The sequence below is a fragment of the Rhinolophus sinicus genome, linkage group LG03 (assembly GCF_036562045.2).
Source record: "Rhinolophus sinicus isolate RSC01 linkage group LG03, ASM3656204v1, whole genome shotgun sequence".
Taxonomy (NCBI): domain Eukaryota; kingdom Metazoa; phylum Chordata; class Mammalia; order Chiroptera; family Rhinolophidae; genus Rhinolophus; species Rhinolophus sinicus.
The window spans coordinates 40,604,780-40,628,504 of NC_133753.1; the positions used below are offsets into that span (position 1 = coordinate 40,604,780).

The 23,725-nt window shown below is 42.9% G+C and overlaps 1 protein-coding gene across 2 annotated transcripts in view; it reads left to right on the forward strand.

Moving 5' to 3' along the window:
- Nucleotides 1–23,725, forward strand: part of NID2 (nidogen 2) — a 60,806-nt gene that overhangs the window by 17,861 nt on the left and 19,220 nt on the right. For both annotated transcript variants that reach the window (XM_019725695.2, XM_019725694.2), the window contains exons 5-11: nt 9,168–9,317; nt 9,759–10,004; nt 11,231–11,431; nt 13,158–13,388; nt 21,290–21,433; nt 22,136–22,264; nt 23,176–23,319. In XM_019725695.2, the coding sequence (XP_019581254.2) occupies nt 9,168–9,317; nt 9,759–10,004; nt 11,231–11,431; nt 13,158–13,388; nt 21,290–21,433; nt 22,136–22,264; nt 23,176–23,319 (1,245 nt within the window). The remainder of the gene's footprint in view (nt 1–9,167; nt 9,318–9,758; nt 10,005–11,230; nt 11,432–13,157; nt 13,389–21,289; nt 21,434–22,135; nt 22,265–23,175; nt 23,320–23,725) is intronic.

Genomic DNA, 23,725 nt, shown 5'->3' on the forward strand with positions numbered 1-23,725 from the left:
GGAAATACCTTACCCAATGAATTTTAGTTTCTCGTTTAAGCTTTGTAGTAGTCATCTTGCTAAAACAAGAAATTAAGTTAAGATTTAAAGTCTCCCCAGATATCGTTCCCTTCTCTTTTTATTTTAATTTTTTCCCTTAAGGACTCTTTTGTTGAGAAATCTAGATTCTTTTCAGATGATGTCTATACCCGGCAGGAATGTCCCAATCACACTCTAGTTCTAGCCTCAAGTATATGATTTGCTTTGTTCTGTTTTTATAGACCACAGAACCAGCAATAAAATGGTCGTGCAAGCGTCTCCTGTCTGAGGTGTCTTGTTTCTCCAGGGAGCTCCAGTAGCTTGTTGTTTAATCAGAAAGGTACCTGAGTACCCTCCATGTGCCATATCTGACCAAGGCACCAGTGGGAATTCTCATTGGCATTTATTGAGAGCCCACAGGGACTCTAAGAAGGAACTTGGCTGTAAATTGTGCTATCACAGCCCTCAGAATTGCCCTGTGAGGTAGATACTATTACTCTTCCCATTTTACAGAGGAAGAAACTGAGGCCTGGAAAGACTGTGTGACTTGTCTAAGTAACAGGTAGATGAAGACGACAAGGAAATAAGCTGTCAGGTAACACAGCGAAGAGCAAATCCATGTGTATCAAGTCAGGGAATTTGTCGTGAGGGAGGAGGGGCTTGAGTCAGGCCTTGAGATCCGAATCTGAATTTAGAGAGGGAAAAAGTGGGGAACTATTCTGGACAAAGGGGTAACAGAGGTGGAAATGGAGAACGAGAGAGTGTGTGTGAGTCAGTTGAGGGGGGTGGACGTGAGAGAGGAGCTGCCATTGAGGGCTACAACTGACCAGAATAGGGAATGCCTGTATCTGGGGAGCAGAAACGAGGGTGACCTACAGGGTCTTAGATATTCTTAAACTTGCTGAGGTGGTGCTGTTGATGCTGGTGGGGCGGATCAGCCGGAGTGGGGACTCAAGCCCTGGGCCAAGCGGTTCTTGGCTTCACATAGGAAAGAATTCAAACATGAGCCAATAAAGAGTTTAAAGTAAAAGTTTATTTAGCAGACAGTAAGTAGGAAAAGAAAGGCCACTCCACAGACAGAATGGCAATCTCTAATTGTTAGTGGAAGAGGGATCTCCTCCTCCCTGTCGGGGTAGGGTTTATATGTGTTTCTTGTTTCCATGGACAATATCTTGTTCGAGGAACTTCTGCAAGGTACAAGAAGACTAGGTGCAGGTTTACCTTTAACTTTTGTAAGATACAGCCTATGCCTATTTTGTAATAGGTTTAATCATGGGAATGGCCATTACAATGGAATCTTTTTGCTCAGTAGGCTTCGGATGGTCTGTTCTATGTGATTGATTAACGTCTGCCTGAGCTCTGTGTCTGGTAGCATGTAGGTGGCAGGCTTGGAATCCAGCCTCCTAGTTCCTTCTTCTGTAAAACTGGTCCTCATGCCCCTTCCCTATATTACTGTGAGGAGCTCAATCTAACCTCAGTCTGCATGATGAATGAGAAAGGGGAAGGGACACCTGGCTCGCAGAAACCTCAGGGCATTTATGCTCCATTACGGGGACCCTCTTGCTTCCCTTAGATGGCAGTTATACTGGGAGAGCCCAGTTGTGAACAGGATTTCCCTGTGGCTTCTAGTCCAACTCTAATTTTGGCCTTGAGAAAGGCTGCAGGAATGTGTTGCTCATGCAATTTCTCTCCTAGAATGAATTGGAGCTCTGCTGCCCAATCCAGCCTTCCAGGCAGGAAAGCCCCTCTCTGGGTGTAACTCTAGGGTTGAGAACAGGAGAGTCCCCATACCTGTGAAGACTTGCATGGGAGAGCCTGTTGGTATCATGACAGTGGCTGTACAAGGTCTAACAATTAAGTTCACGAACTCATGCTAGAAGAAGTGCTGCATACCTCATTGCTGAATATCACTACGGTCACCTGCGAAGTACTCCCCTTGGGAAGCTATGCACCGACACCAGCAATTTTGGAACTCTTTTTCTGGAATGGCCATCAGAGCTGTCGTCATATTACACTTGATGTCCTGAATGTCATCAAAATGTCTTCCTTTCATTATTTCCTTTATTTTCGGGTAAAGAAAGAAGTCATTGGGAGCCAGATCAGGTGAGTAGGGAGGGTGTTCCAATACAGTTATTTGTTTACTGGTTAAGAACTTCCTCACAGACAGTGCCGTGTGAGCTGGTGCATTGTCTGTGATGCAAGAGCCATGAATTGTTGGTGAAAAGTGCAGGTCATTTTCGTCTAATGTTTTCACGCAGCCTTTTCAGCACTTCCAAGTAGTAAACTTGGTTAACTGTTTGTACAGTTGGTACAAATTCATAATGAATAATTCTGGTATCAAAAAAGGTTAGCAACATCGTTTTGACTCTTGATTTGGACTGATGGGAGGAACATTTTTGGTCATGGAGAATTGGCTGACTTCCATTGTGCACTTTGATGCTTTGTTTCAGGGTCCTATTGGTACACCCATTTTCATCACCAGCAATAACACAGCCCAAAACATCGTTTTGCCTCTCCAAAAGGTCTTGGCAACTTCAACTCTCCTTTGCTTTTGTTCATCAGTGAGCTCCTTCGGGACCATTTTTGCATACACATTTCTCATCACAAGATTTTCAGTTAAGATTTTCCCAACTGTTTCTCTATTGATGTTTCCTTAGTCTGCTATGCTTCTAACAGTCAGCTAGCGATTTTGATGCAGAATTCGACAAATTTTTGCAATGTTTTCGTCAGTTCTGCTCGTTACTGGCCACCTTGACCTCTCTTCATCAGTGACGTGTTCTCTCCCCTCAGAAAAACGTTTAATCCATTTGTACACTGCCATTTTCTTCATGGCATTATCCCCATAAATTTGGACTAACATGTCCCTGATTTCACTTCCACTCTTGCCAAGTTTAACAAGAAATTTAATGTTTGTTCATTGCTGTAATTCAAGCTCAGACATTCTTGTGACAATACATGAAAACACGCGAAACAACAATAATGAACGCCACTCAGCAAGGCACCACCACATGTCAACACGAACACAACTGTGAGACACTGATATACCAAGGTTATGAAACCTTAGCGAGCTGTTGTACAGTGCTGCCAATGTAAGTGCAAGGTGGCAAGTTCGCAAACTTAATTGTCAGACCTCATAAACCCCTGCCCCCAATCAGCATAGTAATAACTTTGCTTAACCGCACCACTGTGCACCACACATATACATCAAAAATAAACAAACATGAAAACTGGAGCAAAAAGCACACCGCTGGTTTTCATTATAAAGTTGGATGTGGTTTTTCTTACTAGTCTATCATTCTGGGAGATAGGGAAATAGAAAAATCTGTCCTGCAGTGGAAATGTGGGTCCTTTTACTTGAGGTAGCAGTTGTTAAAAAAGTCACTCCAGCTGTTGGGGACAGCCCCATGCAGGAAACCCTCCATCCCCCTTACGTTCGCAAATGAACTCGGTCTGTGCCAGAGAGTCTGCCTGCCTCCCACGTGGCTGGACCAGAGCTCTGAGTGAAGGAAGGGCCAACCCGGGGCTGAAGACAAGTGCTTAAGTGTTTCTGGAAAAATGAAGGTTGAAGGATGGATCAGAGCAAATGCAGAGAAGTTTTCCATTTTTGTGAAAAACTCCCAATTAGGACAAGTGTCAAGTACTTTGGCAGTGCCTTTGCTTTTTTTCCTCTTATGTATCCCCACCCCATTTTTCTTTCTATTAAGGATATGAGAAGAGTAAAAAAGCATTAAATGAAAAAAGAAAACTGAGATTTCAAAATCCTCATGTTAAGATTCCTTGAGCAGCTGTCTAACCTCTGTGAACAAACCTGTTGCACACTGAGCTCATTCAAACCTGGCGGCTCTCTGCCCTCCCCCTGTGTCCTGAGATGCCAGCACACTTGTTCCTGTCATTTTGGCTCTCCATAACAGGAGCTCCCTGACAGAGTGGGTCCCCTGAGGATCTGTAAGACAGCCTGCCCCTTGAGTAAATTCAGGAGAAAGGAAGCCACGGAATAAAAACTGTTTCTCAAAGTGTAGGCACTAGTTCACTTGCATCTAATCCACGTGGGGCCATTGTTTGAAGTGCTGATTTTCATGCGCCATTTCCACCTTCTGAAACAGAATCTGCAGTTTAAACCAGGTTCCTCGGTGATTCTGAAGCCCACCACACATAAGTACTGCTGGTGTAACAGAAAGAACCTGGGATTTAGAACCAGAAGATCATATAATCTCTGTGGACTTCACTTTTCTTACCTGTAAAATGGAGATAGTATCTCCTTACCAGAATTGGAAGAAGTATGTAAAAATACATTCAAAACTATGATATAAAGAGGCATATAAATGACCACTGGAAAAAAACAACAAACACATTTTGTTTTTGGAGATGCTCAGTGCATATCTCATCCAGCTGGGATCCAGCCACTGATTCCACACCTTCAAGTAGTTCAGCGTCTTTGAATCTACCGGCAATTCCAAAGGAATGTGAGAAGTCACATTGGCCAGAAGTCCAGCTTTTCTTGCCCTGGATCAATAGCTGCCCATGGGATCACATTTCTAGGTCCAGCTGTCTCTCCTCCCTTATCAGGGAAGGCACCTGACTTCTGGGTTACCTCCATTACCTCCACTAAAGGACCTTCACGTTGCTTATGGATCTAGGCCTGAGTAGGCCTATGCACTGAGATCCCCTTCTCAGCTGGCCAGGAATAAATGAGAGCGCCTTGCCTGAAATCCCGCGTGCCACAGGAGCTGCTGACTGGTCAGATGAAATCCATTAACTACATGAATGGGCATTCTCTAGTTCAGAAATGGGAAGTTTGTGAATATTCTGAACATCCCACTTCAGTGGGCTTGAGAATCACCTGGGGAGTGGCTGAGGCGCCTATTCCTGGGATCCACCCATAGAGTCTGGTAGGCCTTAGGTGTGCTCTGGTAATTTGCATTTTTGACAAGTATCCCAGGTAATTCTGATATAATGGTTCCCTGGGGAGAAGTGCAGGCTCCCTCTGAATGGTTAACTAGCACTTGCTGAAGGGATAAATTCCTATCAGAGCTGAGATCGAACTTACCTGCCTCCTGGAAGCTGTTGCTAGAACGGATCTTCTCCCAAACCTGCTCGCCCACAGTCTCCCTGTTTCAGTAAGTGGAAGCTTCATCCTTCCAGTTTCCCACACCAAGATGTGACCATCACTGGACTCCTCTCTTTCTCTTTTTTCCTTCTCTCTTTCCTTCTCCTCTCTCCCCTCTCTTCCAACACTGCCTCTCCTCTTCCCTCTCCTTCTCTCCCTCTCTCTCTGGCCTTCTCTCCCCGCCATCCCCTCTCTCCCCGCTCCCTCCCTCCATCCAATCCATCTGCAAATCCTGTCGACTTTACCTTCAAAATACTCCAGGTGTACTTCCCCACCAGCACTTCCTATTACCAGGGCCCTGGCTCATTCCTGAGGTACCAGAAGTCTGATCATGTCATTCTTCTGTTCAAAACCCTCCAGAAGCTAAAGCCCATATCCTCCCTATGACCTAGAGGCCCTAGGAAAACTGGCCAGGGTCACCTCTCTGCCTTCTCTCCCTGTTCTCCCACAGGCCCCACCTGCCTGACAGACGAGGTGTCCCTGCCTCCACTGTCTTCCCCTCCTCCAGGCCTCTGTCCAAAAGTCACCTTCTCCCAAGGCCTTCTCTGACTGAAATTTAAAGGCGAGAAGTCACCTACCTCCTCCAGCCCTCTTGTCCTTCCTGGATTTAAGTCTCTGCAGAGCCCTTGACACCCTACTCCATATTAAATAATGTACCTGTCTATTAACTGCTACCTAGGAGAATGTGAGCTTTAGAACAGGAATTTTTGTCTCTGTTCCCTGCTATAGACCTAATATCCTAGACCAGTGCCAGGCCCATAGTGAATGCTCAATGAATATTTGTTGAATTACTGAATGAATGAAAGAAAATTGCAACAGGCATTTACTTTTCACCTAACAACCCAACACTAAGTGTTAATCTGTGAGTGAAGGCAGACATGGAAAAGGAGTCCTAAAGGGGGCCTTGCGTTCCCTCTGAGTGAGAGTGAACCCATCTTCTTGCCCTCGTGTGGCTGGCTGTTCCCAGGGCTGGAAGGCTGAGCTTGTGCTCTTGTCTCAGTAAGTCCCATCCTGAGAATGCGATATTACACACGCGCGCACACACACACACACACACACACACACACACACACACAATCTTTTAAAAAGTTCCCCAGGCCAGCTTGCCAATAACTAATTTAAACCATTATAATTATATAGTTTCAGTCTCATAATAGCCTTTCATGGGAGCCTAATTGTTATTTTTTGTTAGAAAAACGCAGTCTGCATACCAATCAGCTTAGACTTTTGCACAGTTGCATTTGTAAGTTGCTGGCTGCATTGCTGTGAATCTTTTTACCCATATGAAAGGCATGCCTAGACCTAGTTTTTTATTTCAATTAACCTAATTCTCCACATCTGTAGTCCTTCTCCGCCCCATCTTTCTCTGTTTCATAATCCGGCTGGAGAACAAGTCTTCAAAAAATAACAAATAGAGGGAATATAATGCAAACCCATCATTTCCTTAATTTGGGGCAGAACAGTATTAGAGTTTGGTTTCATTTTTACCTGAGTTTCCCGAAAATGACTACCCCTTAGACCTGCATCCGATTGCTTTTTTACCTTGGCGCTCAGAAATATGTCAAATACTGTGATTTCTAGCAATGAGGTATGAGAAGCGGGTGCTGGCCTGATTTTAGAGGTGAGGAAACTGGGACTGACACAGGGCATCTCTGTGGTTTTTGCGGAGCCTCCTGAGCCAGGGCTGCAGTCAAGCCCTAGAGTGTGGGGCCTGCTGCTGCCTTGTTCCCTTGGGTTCTGGATGGAGAGTCCTGAGGGCAGCCAGGCCATGAGCACACTCACAAGCGTGCAAGTCCCTCCAGGGGCTGTTTCTTTACACTGAGTTGGGACTTGGAGCTGGAGAAACCTGAGACTTGGACGTGTGCCAGTTAACGTTCATTTCTTTTTCTTAACCTGGGGTTTTCCCCTTCTTTCTTACACCAATGGTCGACAGTGATATATTGCTCTCTGCACAGCAACCGCATAATATTTTTTATCATCCATTCTGTGTTTTTTTTTTCTGCCTTAAGTTTTGACACTTTTCTGGTTTTCTTTTTTTTGTTTTTTTGTTTTAATGTTGAAGGTTAGGCCTCATTTTCTATTTTTATCAAACTGGAATTTCTCAGCTGTGTCATCAAGGCCTTGTTGAATCATCAACTTCATTCTCACTATGTTCCTAGTCAGATATTCCACTTGAGTCAAGATTATCTGTCCTGCCAACATATCTGTTTGCTGCTTTCTCAAGAACCTGTAAGCAGCTGTCAAACAGTGTCCAAAAGTTAATGCTGTTGCAGCTACTCTCACTTCTTTTCACCTGTGCTTTTTTTCCAGCATGATGGAAATCTGGATAATCTCTGCTATCTTTACCATTAAGCCTGATTTATAAAAATATGACTCAAACCTTTCTTGCTGAAGCTTCTGCTGATTAACCCCAGACACCTGATCAGACCCCTAACCTAGCTCTCATGATGTATGTGTTAATACTTGGGTTCCACTGGAGGGATACTAGAGCGCGGCTGTGAAAAATCCGGAGCCACACTCCTGGGTTCAAATCCCATCTCTGCCACCTACTGCCTTTGTGACTTTAGGAAAGTCACTTGAATCTGTGCCTCGGCTTGTTTATCTGCAAAGCAGGGATAAAAACAGTCTCTTGCTCTTAGGGAATATAAAAGAGTTCAAGTTCATAGACTAGTATCTGGCCTATAGTAAGCACTATTTCAATGTTGACTTTGTTTTTCCTTGCTGATACAGGTCTTTATGGGGCTATATTATTACATATATGGAGCTACATCTGTTGGTTTCTTTGTTTCTGTTCTCTCCTGAAATACTGGGTAAATATTGATCTTTCAAAACCTTCCTTTCCGCTCTGGTTTCCTGCTTTTGAGACCTAGACCTGACACACAACTGCCAGCAAGTTATTCCCAAGAGTAAGGTATCTATCTTCCTTGGGAGCTGGCTCCTCACGGCAGCATCAGAGTTTATCACCAGACTTCTTGGCTACCCTGCTTGTCAGCATGCTCCTGAAGGCTCCACCCAACTCCAGCTCCTTGGGGTGCAGAGGCAGAGGTGTGCACGGCCCCTTTGCTTCTTGGTGGTCACGTGTGGGATAGGCATCGCCCCCAATGTGGGGAGAAAGCCCTCTCTTGTCCATCACTGCCCACCCCCAGCCATATCCCACTCCTTTGGCCATTTCCTTTATAGGCAATGGTATGTGCTCCAATTCCTTTGTTTCTTGGTGACACAAATGACTCACTTTATTTTTTTTTCTAATGGGCAGAATAAGTGACAGATGGAAGGAACTGCTACTGAAGCATTCCATTTACCCTGGTCCACTGTGGCTTTCTAGAGGAGATGTGACTGTGGCCCGGCTCTCTACTACCACGTGGAAATCCTGCTTGTGCCACACACGCTACAAGAAACCCTGCAAAGGCACAGAGCATTTATGAGCTGGAGCCGCTGGTCCTTCCCCCTCCTCTTCCACGTCCTCCCCACACACTTTCCTTAAGGGGTGTGTGAGTGTGTGTGCTGTAGGACCTTTCTTCCTTCTCAGAAAAAACAACAACACATTTTTCTGAGTAGTGAGACAAGCTATAGGCTATTCTCTTTAAGTTCAGGGTCATCAAAAGGTAGAATGATTGGTTAGGTATTAAAATGACATTTGTTTCTCTTTTGTCTGCCACTCAGGGGTCATCATTCTCAGGTTGAACTGTATAAAATTGCTGATTTGTGGCCATTTTTGACCCACAAAGTAGCAGTTTTGTACAGTTCAGCCTGACATATGCTAACTGGTTGGCTTCCATGTTGCGGCCCTCGAAGCCGAGTGGCACAGCGTGTCCTGGTTCAGCACCTTCGTAATGAGACCAGTGGGAGCAGCCAGAAGGCAAAGCACGTCAGTTCCCCTGGGTTGAATGTCATTCCCGTCTCTTAAACCTCAAAAACCTATTTGTTTATTACAGTCTAAACTGATTTCATGGCACAGACGCCTTGTCCATGACGAATCTGGCAGCAATGATGATGCTGGAGTCACTTAGTCCTTTTAATGAAAGTTTGTTTTATTTTCCAGTCTCCACGTATAATGCTTCCAACAAGGAGACCTGTGAACGCAACCACGGACAGTGCTCCCAGCACGCCTTCTGCACTGACTACGCCACTGGCTATTGCTGCCACTGCCAGTCCAGGTTCTACGGAAATGGGAGGCACTGTCTGCCAGCAGGTGAGGGTGCCGGCGTGATTGGGACTGGGGGCTGCTCTGTGCATATTTCTGCTGCTGGCTGGTTTCCGGCTGCTCCTGTGAACTCTGATGGTGGACCTTACCTCTTCGTTGCTTGACTCAAAGTGTGAGCAACTTGCAGGTGCTCAATACGTGTTTGAGGAATGAACACGTTTGGGCTGATTTCTCCATTTGAGGATTAACCAGAACTGTTTCCTCCTTTTTGCCTGCTCATTTGAGTCAAAAAGGATGGGAGAGAGGGAGGATGGGAGAAAAGAGATCAAAGCAGGTGTATTTCCTACTTAGATGGATAATTGGTTGGTTAGGGAATGGTGAAAGTGGCCAAAGATTGAGTTTTGGGGGATGCCAAGGGGATTATTTTATCTGTGGGCCCATATCCAATCTGTACAATAGTCAAGGTTGAGTGGATTTGCTGTTTTTCAGGGGCACCTCATCGAGTCAATGGGAAAGTGAGTGGCCACCTCCATGTGGGCCACATGCCTGTGCACTTCACCGACGTGGACCTGCATGCTTACGTCGTGAGCAATGACGGCAGGGCCTACACGGCCATCAGCCACGTCCCACAGCCCGCGGCCCAGGCCCTTCTCCCCCTCACGCCCATTGGAGGCCTGTTTGGCTGGCTCTTTGCTTTAGAGAAACCAGGCTGGAAGAACGGCTTCAGCCTCACAGGTGAGTAGAGCCTCTGAGAGGGCTGATAGTCACCATTGCTTTGGTGGCATTGCTCCTTAGGTTTTGCATTCAGTGAAAGAGGATTTGCTTCTTCAATGTTCTGGAGCCGCAGGTGTGTCGTTTCCTGTCTGGAGGTAGTTGGGGATGGTTTGGCCTCACAGGACTACTTTTGAAAGTGACTGATTTCTTCTAAATGTTCTCCCAGTTGAAATGAAATGGGATGATTCTGTTTGGAGCATTTGTGTCCTCTCACCCCAATTTGTTGAAGCTTGTTTGTCAGACTTCGTTTAATTGAGTTGTTATGCACAGATCTGTCAAATAGGGAAGCATGAGTGGAGATGTTTTACATCCTGGAGAAAGGGATGCCTTTCCTCCATGTGACTCTGACCTATGACAGTGCTTCTCAGCCCTTCACCTGCACCCAGATCACCTGAGGTGCTTGTGAAAATGCAGGTTCTGACTCACGGGGCCTGGGGTGAGGTCTGTGATCCTAATTTCCTAGTGAGCTCCCCTGAGATGCCAATGCTGATGTAAGGATCACCCTTTCATAGCTACAGTATAGAGGCTACTTCTTGGCTTTCCACCTCCCACCTGAAAAATGTGTTTCCTACCAGTAGTACGTTTATCTTTATTGCACGTAAAGTACCAAGAGAAAAGTTCTTCCCTCAAGTCCAGCTGTAGAGCCCAATACCTGTTTGTAGGATCTTGCTCTTAATCAAGATTTGATTAAAACGTCAAGTCAAAAGTAGATAAATAAAATACAGTACACCCAGTTACACTTGAATTTTAGAGAAACATGAATAATTTGAATAATTTAATAATAGCATGCCCCAAATAGTGTATGGGACATTACTTATACTAAAAATACATTTTCATTGTTTATCTAAAATTGAAATGTAACTGGGTGTCCTGGGTTTTTGTTTGTTTGTTTTTGCTAAGTCTGGCAACCTTGGAAAGAGAAAGGTTAAGTATGTTCCCAGGAGTTTATTTCTCATAGAAGACAAGCTCCTGCAAAGAGAAGTGGTGTGAGATGTGGCAGGATAAAACCATACTCTTTAATAGAAAATTCGAGCAACTGGCGCAGTCAACAGCTGGTAGGACTTAGTCTTGGATATCAGATGGTCTCCAATAGCAGTAGAAATCAGGAGGGAGACATATGCACTGGAATTATTACTGGAATATGCAAGACTGCTTTTCATCCCTGTTCTGAACTTTTCTCCCTCCAGGTGCTACATTTATCCATGACATGGAAGTTACTTTCTACCCAGGAGAGGAGAAGGTTCGAATCACTCAAACTGCTGAGGAGCTTGATGCAGAGAACTATTTGAACATTAAGACCAACATCCAAGGCCAGGTACCTCACATCCCAGCAAGTTTCACAGCCCACATCGCTCCCTACAAGGAGCTTTACCACTATTCGGATTCAGGTATGTGTTACCAGTCTTCACGTCTGTAAAACAGGAAGAGGACATATTCCCCAAGATAGTTATGAGGATTAAATGACTTACTACATGCACGGTCCTTAGACTAGTGTGTGGCACATAAAATGAGCTCAATATCATTTTTGTTATTATTATTACGAAGTATGTAGTGTAAGTAAGCAGAGTGCCAGCTGCTGTAACAAGAATCTCAGTATTCCTACCTAATGCTTCCAGATAATAATAATGATGGGACTACTTCATTATTACACAGGGCTACTTTTGAAAGAGACTGATTTCTTCTAAATGTTCTCCCAGTTGAAACGAAATGGGATGATTCTGTTTGGAGCATTTGTGTCCTCTCACCCCAATTTGTTGAAGCTTGTTTGTCAGACTTCGTTTAATTGAGTTGTTATGCACAGACCTGTCAAATAGGGAAGCATGAATGGAGATGTTTTACATCCTGGAGAAAGGGATGCCTTTCCTCCACGTGACTCTGACCTATGACAGTGCTTCTCAGCCCTTCACCTGCACCCAGATCGCCTGAGGTGCTTGTGAAAATGCAGGTTCTGACTCACGGGGCCTGGGGTGAGGCTTCGATGATGATGATGGTGATGATGTAATCAATAACAACATTTTCTTTGGGGGTGGGTCGGGATGCTGTAATTCTATAGAGTTTTCAACCACCCTGCTCTCTGGGCCATGTCAAAATCTTGATTATTGGAATTTATACTTGTCCTATAACCTTATGTCAGCCTGTTTTAAAATCACAGAAAGAGATGCTGCAAAGTGTTGTAACACCAATGCTAGATTTGGAGTCAGAAGATAGAAATTCATATCCTGGATTTGCCATTTAAAATAAGTGGGGAAAAGATCACTCATCTGAGAGCCTATTGTCTCATCTTTTGAATGAGAATAAGAATACCTTTTCTGTCTACCTTCCATGGTTGACATGTGTAAAGTGATGTGCTCTGTAAAACACCACCCGAGTGTAGGATGCTGGTTCAGTCACAGCTGCTGTCCTGCTGCATAGTAGTTCGAGTTGTGCCTTTCCGTGGCCCTTGCTTCTCCTACGATATGAGAGCTGGAAGCCAGGCACGAGATGTAGTAAAGAGAATGGGCAACAGAGACCTGGACCACGCACAGAATAGCCGATGGCCAGAAACCGGCCTGTGCTCCTGACTCTGGGCTCAGATTGAGAGAAACAACCCCTTCCTTTGCCTGGAACCCTTTAGACTTACTGAAGTGCATGGTGTTGGAATCTACCACCTCTGTGTCATGTAGAGGATAGACTGGTTAAAAACTTGCGGTGTAGAGTCAGGCCAGCTTGCATGCCAGTTCCAGCTCTACCACATACCAGCCATGCATCTTCAACTACTTAACCTCTGGAAGGCTCTGTGCACAAGATCGCAGGGCCCCCCTCATGGGCTGCTGGGAGGAATAAACAAGGCAGCACCTACAGAGCCCTCAGTATGGCTGGCCCCTAGTAGCATTTATTCCTTGCATACGATAACAAGCAGCGACTGAACCTCCTCCCTCTTAGCGTGTTGGCTTTGCCGCAGCTCAGGTATTTGGCTTGCAGGTTTCCCATGTAAACCCAGGAATTTCCCAAAGGAACATGTTCCAGGAATTAGATGAAAAACTAACTGTGTAGGAAAACCCACTCCACATGAAAATCTCTGTATTTACTACTTTTTAAGTTTACCAGTTTGCCTGTATAATGTGTCTGTTGCAGCTGTGACCTCCACAAGTTCCAGAGACTACTCTCTCACGTTTGGTGCCGTCAACCAAACAATGTCCTACCGCATCCACCAGAACATCACTTACCAGACGTGCAGGCATGTCCCCAGACACCTGAGCATCCCCACCACCCAGCAGCTCAACGTGGACCGGGTCTTTGCCTTGTACAACGATGAGGAAAAAGTGCTTAGATTTGCTGTGACTAATCAAATTGGCCCTGTTGAAGGTATAGTTTCCTTTTGTTGCTGTATTTGTACAAAAATTGTATCTAACCATTCTTCATTCCTTCTGGAGTAGCCTCAGAATGATTCACAGAGGTCGCTAAGGGTTATGTGCTGGGTGTACAGATGAATAAAGCCAGGTCCTGTCCTTCAGATGGAGACAGAGGCAGAAATGGAACTTTTAGAACAGTATCCTTGCCAAGCTCAGGAATAGAGCATAACACATGAGGCTAGTTTGTAGCAACTGTATGTGCGAATCTATTATATAGGAGACACAACTGGGAACAAGGTGGGGCCAGGTTAGGAGGGTGAATGATGCTGACAAGTATTTGTTATAATTGTGATAAGCATAGGAAGATATAAGGCTAGTCTGGAGGTTCAGTGAAGATGTCACCAAAGAAGTGACATTTTAGCTAAAACTTAAAGGATGAGAAGGATTTCATCAAATCAAGGTTGGACAAAAAGCCAGTGCCTAAAACAAACAAACAGACTAACAAACAAACACTGCATGAATGAAAAACCCACAGTTAACATCAAACATAATGAAAAACAGGATGCTTTCCCTTTAAGATCAGGAACAAGACGAGGATATCTGCTCTTCTATTCAACACTGTACTATAAGTTCTGGCCAGGGCAATTAGGCAAGAAAATGAAATAAAAGGCATTGGAAAGAAAGAAGTAAAATTATCTCTAGTTTCATATGACAGGTTATTATATGTAAAAATCTAAGAAATTCATTAAAAAACTGTTAGAAATAATAAACAAGTTCAGCAAGGTTGCAGGATACAAGATGAATATACAAAAAATAATTGGATTTCTATATGTAGTAGCAATGAGCAAACTGAAAAGGAAATTAAGAAAACAATTTCATTTTAAAAAGAATGAAATATTTAGGAATACATTTTTAAAAAGAAGTGCAATAATTTTACATTGAAATCTGGAAAAGATTTTTTTAAAATTACAGAAGACCTAAATAAATGGGAAAACATTCCATGTTCATGAACCAAAAAACTTAATATTGCAAAGATATTGCAATGCTTCCTAAATTGCTCAATAGAGTCAACACAATCCTGTCAGCTGGCTTTTCGCAGACTCTGACAGGTTGATCCTAAATTTCACAGGGAAATTTAAGGAACCCAGGATAGCTAAAACAATCTTGAAAAAGAACAAAGTTGGAGAACTCATACTGCTTGATTTCAAAACTTAAGAATAATCAAGACAGGCATAAGGATCCTCTTGGCATAAGGATAGACATACAGATCAATGGAATAGAAGTGAGAATCCAGAAATAAACACTCACGTATACTGTCAATTGATTTTTGACAAGGATGCCAAAACAATTTGATGAGGAGAAAGTCTAGTCTTTTTAAAAAATGATTCTGGGACAACTGGATATCCACATGTAAGAGTGATGCTGGATCTCCAACTCACACCATATACAAAAATTAACTCAAAATGGGTCAAAGATTTTAATGTAAGAGCTAACATTTTAGAAAAAATATAGGGGTAAAGTTTTGTGATCCTGAATTTGGCAATGGCTTCTTAGATAGTGATACTAAAAGCACAAGCCAAAGAAAAAATAGATAAATTGGGTGTCATCAAAATTTAAAACTTTTGTGCTTCAGAGGACATTATCAAAAAAGAAAATATCTGTAAATTATATACTTAGTAAGGGACTTATATCTAGAATATATAAGAACTCTTACAGCTCAATAATAAAATGACAAATAATCTAAGTAAAAGATAGACAACATTTTTGGATAGATATTTCTCTGAAGAAGATAGGCAAATGTCCAATGAGCACATAAAAAGATACTCAACATCATTAGTCATCAGGGAAATGTAAAATTAAATCCTCAGTGAGATACTACTTTACATGGATGTAGATGGATATAATTTAAAAAAACGTAGTTTTTTGTAAGGTTGTAGAGAAATTAAAACCCTCATACATTGCTGGTGTGAGGGAAAAATGATGTATCTACTGTGGAAAAGAGTCTAGCTGTTTCTCAAAAAGTTAAACACATAGTTATGATTTGACTGAGCAGTTCGACTCCTAGCTATACACTCAAGAGAAATGAAAACGCATGTCCCCTCAAAAACTTGTACATGAATATTCATAGCAGCAATGAAAACAATCCAAATGATCATCAATTAATGAATGAATTTTTTAAATGTCACATATCCATACAATGGAATATTAAACATAGAAAGGAATGAAGTACTGACACATATTACATATGCATAAACTTTGAAAACATACTGAGTCACAAAAAAATAACATATTGTGTGATCCCATCTATATGAAATGCCCAGATGAGGCAAATCCACAGAGACAGAGGTAGATTAGTGGTTGCCTAGGGCTGGGGAATAATAGGGGAGTAGGGAGTTGATAACTAAAGAGTACAATGATTCTTTGGTGGGGGGAGGGATTTAAAATATTCTAAAATTGATTGTGGTGATGGTTGCACACTGAGAATATACTCAAAACTATTTATGGTGCATTTTAATTTTTTTCTTATTTTTTTCATTTCTATTTGCATGGAATGTGTACTTTGGATGGGTGAATTGTATGGTATGTGAATTATATCTCCATTTAAAAAACAACAACAAACAGTTGTGGGGGAAAACCAAAACTCTAAAGCAGTGGTTTTCATACGTTAGTCAGCATTAGCCTCACCTGTGAAACTTGATAAAAATGCAGATAAAAGTGTTCTAGGCCTATCAAAACATCAGAGGATGTGAGGAACCTTAAGTGCATACTACTAAGTGAAAGAAGCCAGCCTGAAAAGGCCACAATACTGGGTGATTCTAACAATATGACCTTCTTGAAAAGATAAAACTATAGAGACAGTAAAAAGGTCAGTATTTGCCAGGTGTTTAAGGGGAGAGAGTTGAGGGGTGAATAGGTGAAGCACAGGGGGCTTTTAGGGCAGTGAAACAACTCTGTATGATACTGTAATGGAGGACACAGGTCATTACACGTTTGTCAAAACCTGCAGAACTGTACAACACCATGAATCAGCCCTAGTGTAAACTATGGACTTTAGTTAATAATAATATATCAATATTGCTTTATCAGTTATAACAAATGTAGCACATTAATACAAGATGTTAATAATAGAGGAAGCTCTGTACAAATGGGTGGGGGGTATGAAAACTGTACTTTCTGCTCAATTTTTTTTTTTTTGGTAAACTTAAAACTTCTAAAAAATAGCCTACTAATTAAAAAAAAAAATGTTGTAGGCAAGGCAGAGGATGAGCCTCTGAAGTCAGGGAACTCTACAGATAGGAAATGGCGTGAGATCAAGGGGACATTTTCATTCTGAAAACCAAGAGGTAGTGTTTTCCCCTAGAATGCAAGAGGCACACGAGGAGAAAGAATGTCTGCCTCATTCAGCTCCATATTGAGTCTGTTAGCCCTAATCGGTGGCTCAGAGAGGTGATTCTGTAACTTACAGGCGAGTCTGTGATTTATCTGGAGAGGAGGGCTCCTTAAGCCTTCTCAGGCCCAATAGGCAAGCGTTGTTTCAGCAATGTGATAGCAGGAGATTAAGATAAAAGGAGTAGATTCTCCTCTTGAAATGAGGCTGCAGAGGTGACTTGAAATGAGAATCCTGAGTTCGCTGGTTTGTGCAAGTGGTTGGTTTGGTTTTAGGAAACTTGGTTGGGGCACAGGCGTTGATTGGGTGTCCAAAGATGGAATTATAAGGTAGTGAATTAATAGCACGGAAGTGTCAGTTGATTTTAGAGAAACATGTACATCAGAAGGAGGGAAAAGATTGTTATTGCCCGTTTCTCCAGGAGAGATTTAAAGAAAAACAACTGGGGAAAACATCCTCCTTTAAATACCCAGTTCAGCCCTTTGCTGCGTGTAGGCGTCTGATCTGTATAAACAGCGATTAATGGAAGAATCTCCCAGGCCACAGAGTCCCATTCAGATTCTGGAATCATTTAGAGAAAAGATAGATTTCTGGGTATATTTTTCCTAGAGACATACCAAATGAGAATAACAAAGGATCGGAGAAAGCCAGCAAAAAACTGGCAGGTACCAAGTTGCTAATTTGTCTTTAGAATTTTATGACTCTTCCCTTCCACCCCAAGTCTAATAATAACAATAGTAATAATAGCAAAGGATGGTTTTACTTGGTGCCAAGCACTATCCTAAGTACCTTCATGAATTAACTCATTTAATCCCCACAACAACCTCCACCCAATAGGGGGATTATTACTCCATTTGACAGAGATTGAAATACAGACAAGCAATTTCCCTGGTCATAGCTAGAAAGTGGCGAGCTGGGATTTAGACCCGGCACCGGCTACAGAGCCCACTCTTAACAACTCACAGCACTGCTCCTCCACATGGACTCCGCTGGCCTCAGGGCTGCCTCGTAATTTAGACCAAATTTTAAAGGAGGGACTGTGTTTTTTAACCCTTTATGTTTGCACCCTGCTTCATCCACCCCTATAGAAAACAGCAGTACCATTCATTCTCCCCAAGTAGGAGAAAAACAAGGGGGCACAAGAAAAAGAAAGCAATAAAAAAGGAAAAGGAAAACTCTTTTTCTTTCTCCTCTCAGTGTGTAGCAGTAACTTAAGAATCTCTCACTTTTTCCAGAGGGAGCGATTATCTGGTTGGAATGCCTGTGAAACAGAACAGCTGCCCCACCTGATGTGGGAGCTCCTGGTTTCCCAGGGTTCAGGAGGAGAGCTGTTGTCTTCCCACTGAGTCATCAGAGCTTTGGCCCCGGCCCACTTCCCAACCACCAGCCTCCCACCCTCCCAGGCTTCAGGGAGGGTTGGCTGTCTTTTGTGGGGTCCTAGAACAGGAACCAGGAATGCCTCCTGCCTTTGCTCCCACATCAGGGCTTCTTCTGGTGAGTTGAGGAGACTTTGGGCAAAAGGCCCCCCACTGAAGCTGAACGGACTGTTCCTTTAAGGAAAACTGCTCTTCCCCTCTTAATTAAATGAGTAAATTAGTTCCAGATCTTCTGTCAGAGAGTCAAGCTGTTTAAAAGGGTCAGGGTGAAATAGAAAATGTCTTAAGAGAGATACTGCTATACTGCTCTTCTTTGCTTACTATAATAGGAGAAAAGCAAAAAAAAGAGAAAAAAAAAAAGGAGAAAAGCTAACAAGCCTTAGAGAATGAATAACCAATTGGTTTTAGAAATAGAACTTTTAAAATAATGTTTTTGGAAACCAAATTCGGTGAACAGGGCCCCATGCTTAGAAGGACTCTAACACTTCATTTAATGCTCTGCTGTGCTCGTCTTGAAGCCCTTAATAATTTTTGAACAAGGGGCCTCACATTTTCATTTTGCACTAGGCTCTGCAAATGACGTGGCTGGTCCTGTCAGTGAAGTATATTTTAAATCAGTATCATGTAATTATGGTTATTTGCCCCTCAGTTTCAGATAGGCCAATGTATCCTGTCCAAGTTTGCAAGTCAATTTTTGTGCTGCTTTTTTTTTTTTTTTTCATTTTTTATGCCTAGCAGGGTGGTAAGCTTTTGTATCCATATTTACTCACTAATCCTTGCTGGAATGTGCCACTGTGAAAATTTGATGCTGGAAAGTGCTGAACAAGAAAGCTAAGCATTAGTATTTATAAATTAAAACATTTGAAGCTCACTTTCCCCTTTGTCTGGGTAGGCCAGGCATTTTGTACAGAATCTTCTCCTAAAATGGAAAAATAATAATGGAGGAGAACCAGGTCTTGTCTTACACTGCACCTTCAGTGAGGACATGACCTTATTCTTAACTGTAACACGTGCTGGGGACTGATCAGGAATTTGGTCAGTACTATCCCCCAACCACAACCCCCCATGCTGTGCTTCTGTCCTGTCCACCAAGAACTCCAGGGGGAGGGATGAGGGGCACCCGAGGAAGTTTTCATCTGGGGGGCTAGGCTTACATTGGATTGCTTAAGTTCATCAGGTTTGAAAAATGCTGGAGCCATTTGTTGGTCCTCTTTTCTTGGCCAAGATGCTCTTACGCCAACCAGTGTCATTGAGGTGAACCAAGGATAACCCACGATATGGGAATCAATACTAAGAATATTCCACTGCAGGAACACACTGTGGTGTTTCTTAAGAAGCAGACGGTAGGAGTTTACCAAAAGGCAAGGGTGTCCCATCAGGGACTCGGCCAAGGCATCCCCGTTCACAGCAGAAAACTAGAAGAATCTTAACGTGGGCCGTCAGGCACTGGGGAGGTGGCCAGACGTCCCGAAGGACTGGAGGAAGTCTAGTCCATGAGGCAGGTAACAGCAGCAAGCACTTGTGTCCAGAAAGGGAGTTACTTGGCCAGGGTCTGTCCACAGTGAGGTAGGGGTTAGGGAGATGTGGGTGGCGTAGAGTAAAATGAGAGGGAATCCAGGAGGAGGTGGTACTTGGACGTTAAAACAGGTGGTACTGCCAAAGGCTGTCTACACATGCCAAGATACTGGTTTCTGGGAAAGTGAGGGAGCTGTGAAGAGCAAGGCAGGACTTGGAGTATGTGTACCAAGCAGGCGGTCAAGACAGAGAATCAGGTACAGAAGTCCAACGCAGAAGCCCAAGTTATCACAACTGAGATGAAGCCCTGTTGGTAGCAGAGATGGCTTGATGTAGAGCCTGGGAGGTTTGGGTGGGGCTCCTCAAGTCTTTGGAATTAAGATCAGAATTAATTCTAGGGACTGAGACCAAGCTAAACCTCAAGTGAGGAGGAGGAAGGCACACAGTCACTGGGAAGTGGGTGGCCTGCCTGCGGGGGAATTGTCTTTCACACACATTGTGTTGGGTTTTCTTTATTTTCTTTAGCAGTTCTAACAGATATAAGACTATTTTTATTCCCATTTTATACCTGAAGAATCAGAAATGCCCAGGGTTAATGGATTCATCCCTTCCGGGATTCTTTCCAACACCACCATCTCTGTGCCCTTGGCTTAGACTGGATAACTTGATGAAGTTCCTTTGGTTGTGGTCGTAGCCATGTGGTACAAAGCTTGGTCTCTGGAGTCAGACTCCCTGGCTTTTCATCCCAGATCCATCCACCTCGTCTGACTATGTGGCCTTGGCTGGGTTCCTCAGCCTCTCTGTGCTGCAGTAGAAATGAAGATGATGAAAATACCTTCCTCAGAGTGTAGGCCTGAGGATTTAATGGGATGGTATGTAAAGGGTTTAGGACAGTGCCTGGCACATGGTGCTCAGTAAGCATTCCTATTACATCTAACTGGAAATAATGTTCTTTAGGGAAGACTTTAGATGTTAACTGTCATTGCTACCTAGTGGGTGGATGGTTCCATAACAAGGTTAAACCTAAAAAGTAAATACTGCAAAAATTGTTACTATTTATTTGGTCTGATAAATCTTTAAAAAGCAAGATTTTCTCAATTGAATTTTGACTTATAGTGAATTTTAGTGAGAGGTTATCCAATTTAGAGGTAGAAATTTGGGATACGAGTCCTTGCTGTACTACCTCTTCTGGCTTTGTGAGCTCTGGCAGTTTTTCCAATGTCTCTTGCTTCCTTTCCTTATCTGTGAAAATTATCAATAATGGGGACAACAGCCTACCTCATAGAATTATCCCAAGAATCACATGAAATGATAGACCAAAAGCATTTTTAAATAAGAGGATGCCATGTGTTGGATATTTTTATTCCCTGGACACAAACCTACTGTAAGCAAGAAAAGGTTAGTTGTCCGTAGAGTTGGCAGGAAGAAACCATTCTGGAATTTAAAACTGTAATACAGAGAATTCACCCAGCTTGGATATTAATAATTTATCTTAATAAATTGCCAGGTGGGCCCCCAAACACAGACAAGCATACAGCCCGTTCCAAGAACTCTTCAATCTCCTTCCTTCTATGCCATTCTCTTAACAACAGCTAGATTGTGGCTTTGTTTTTTATTTCCTCTCTACCCACACAGAGGACTCAGAGTCCAGCCCAGTGAATCCTTGCTATGACGGGAGCCACACATGTGACATGACAGCTCAGTGCCATCCAGGGACAGGTGTAGAATACACCTGTGAGTGTGCACCTGGGTACCAAGGAGATGGACGGAATTGTGTGGGTAAGAGCCATATGTTCTGTGTTCTTCCATGGGGTCCTCCAGCACTGCTTATAACAGACAAGGGTCTGTCTTCTTAATGATCGCCATTCATCAATGAGTTTAGCAGCAGTTAATCTAAGGACAGTGGTTTAAAAACTAAAGCATACTCTGGTTAGGTTTGAGAGGGCAGTTTGGAGGTGGGTATTTGGGACTGGGACTGGGAATAAATGTCTACTGCAGTTCCGGGATAGCCTGAGTTCTTAAGTTTTGTAAGTTTAAGTTTATATTAAGTATTTATTACATTTACCAAAAAGTACATTTTCTGGTTACATTTAGATTTCAGACATTATGTTTCTTTCCCCTATTATGTCCCAAAAAGTAGCAGTAGAAATTTAAATTGTAAAAGAAAAAATGTTAAAGTGTTTTTCTTCTAAATGTTCAGTATTTTTTAAATGTTTAAAGAATTCTCAGAATATGTGTTCAAAATATGTCTGTCTATGGCTTATGCTTACATGACTTGAAGTAAATGTTTACTATTTATGATGATCTGCAACGTGCATCCATGTCTGGTGTTTAGAAAGCCTACATTTCAACTCCTGTTTAGTCTCCCAACTGTTAGTCCCACTGAAGCCTCATAGTGGTGAGAAAACATTGAGTTTTCAGCCTGTCCACTTGTGGAACCCTTGATTGAAGCAGCACTTTTCAGTTTTCATTTCTTCCTAGATATAAATGAATGTGCAACTGGCTTCCATCGCTGTGGCCCCAACTCTGTGTGTATCAACTTGCTAGGAAGCTATAGGTGTGAATGCCGGTCTGGTTACGAGTTTGCCAATGACCAGCACACTTGCATCTGTGAGTACCAAAATCATTCCTCTTTTTGGCCAAAATTATGCTGAACCTAGCTCTTTGATTCATTAATGTTTCCACTTCTGTACAGAAGCTCTGCTGTATGGTTTTTTAGAAAAAGAAAATTTACATTGAAATAACTCAAAGCTTTGGTCCTGTTTTTTTGTTTGTTTGTTTTTTGTTTTGTTTTGTTTTGTTGTTTTTCTCTAAATAGATATTTTTGGTGTTGAGTTTTTGAAGGATGTTCACCTCCGTTGGGATTCCTGTGTGTCCTGGCATTTGGCCCAATGATGTAACAAGACTATGAACCTCTTTAATAAATAACAACAGCTCTAAGTGGTCAAACATTTCTCAAATTAGAATGAAATGGATTTGTAATTCAAAGATACTTGTCCCACTTGACCAGCCAAAGAGCTCTATCTATAATAAATATACTCTTTCTAGAGTTCCAAAACAGAACTTTGGACCTAAAAGTGAATCCAAAAGAACTAAAACTCAAAATTCATCCCATTGGTAGAGCTAGGTGATATTAGAGAAAATATACTTTAATCCAGTGGGATGAAAAAGTAACAGTGATCATAGAGACCGTGTGTGTGTGTGTGTGTGTGTGTGTGTGTGTGTGTGTGTGTATGTGTTTAACAGTTTGGGGAGTTACTTTAAACAGGACCGTTTTGATGATTGATCTTCATGCCTAGTGTTTTAAACACAAACCCAGATCGTGTGCATATACACCATCTAGTGATCTTATTAAAATTCAGATTCTGATTCCCTGGCTCTTGGCTGGGGCCTAGGAATCTGCATTCCTTTGAAGCTGCCAGACGTCCTGATGCTGTTGGTGTGTAGATCACACTGAAAAGCAAGGCTCACCCATTTGTAGACTTGAACTCTTGAACATCCTTGTCTTCTTCTCTTTTTAGTGATTGCCCCACCTCCCAACCCCTGTGAGGATGGCAGCCATACCTGTGCTCCTGCTGGCCAGGCCCAGTGCATTCACCATGGAGGCAGCACTTTTAGCTGCACCTGCCTGCCTGGTTATACTGGTAACGGACACCAGTGTACTGGTGAGTACCTGCAGCTCAGCCTCAGTGACTATGGACAGTCACCTTGGACGCACATCCCCACATAGCCAGGACCTCTCTCAGAAAGCACCTCCCTTCCTTTTGACTCACACAGCCTCGGAATTGCCAAAAGAGAAAGAGGAAAAGTGTCCTTTGAGTCTGAAAGAGGGCCCAGGGTGATTTCTGTTGGACTAGATTGTTGAGCATATATGGTCGTCCTTGGTGGAAATGTGCCTGGAGCACTGGGGAACCAGTGCCAGCTTGTAACCTTCTGTTCCCTGGGGCCTCATATAGGCTGAAGGAACTTGGGAAAATTATATAGTGTCCTGTTAGGATGTCTCCAACTTTCAGTCTCTTTGGTTATTGGCTTAATTCAGCACTTCCAGTCATGCCTTATTTTTAGTTGCTG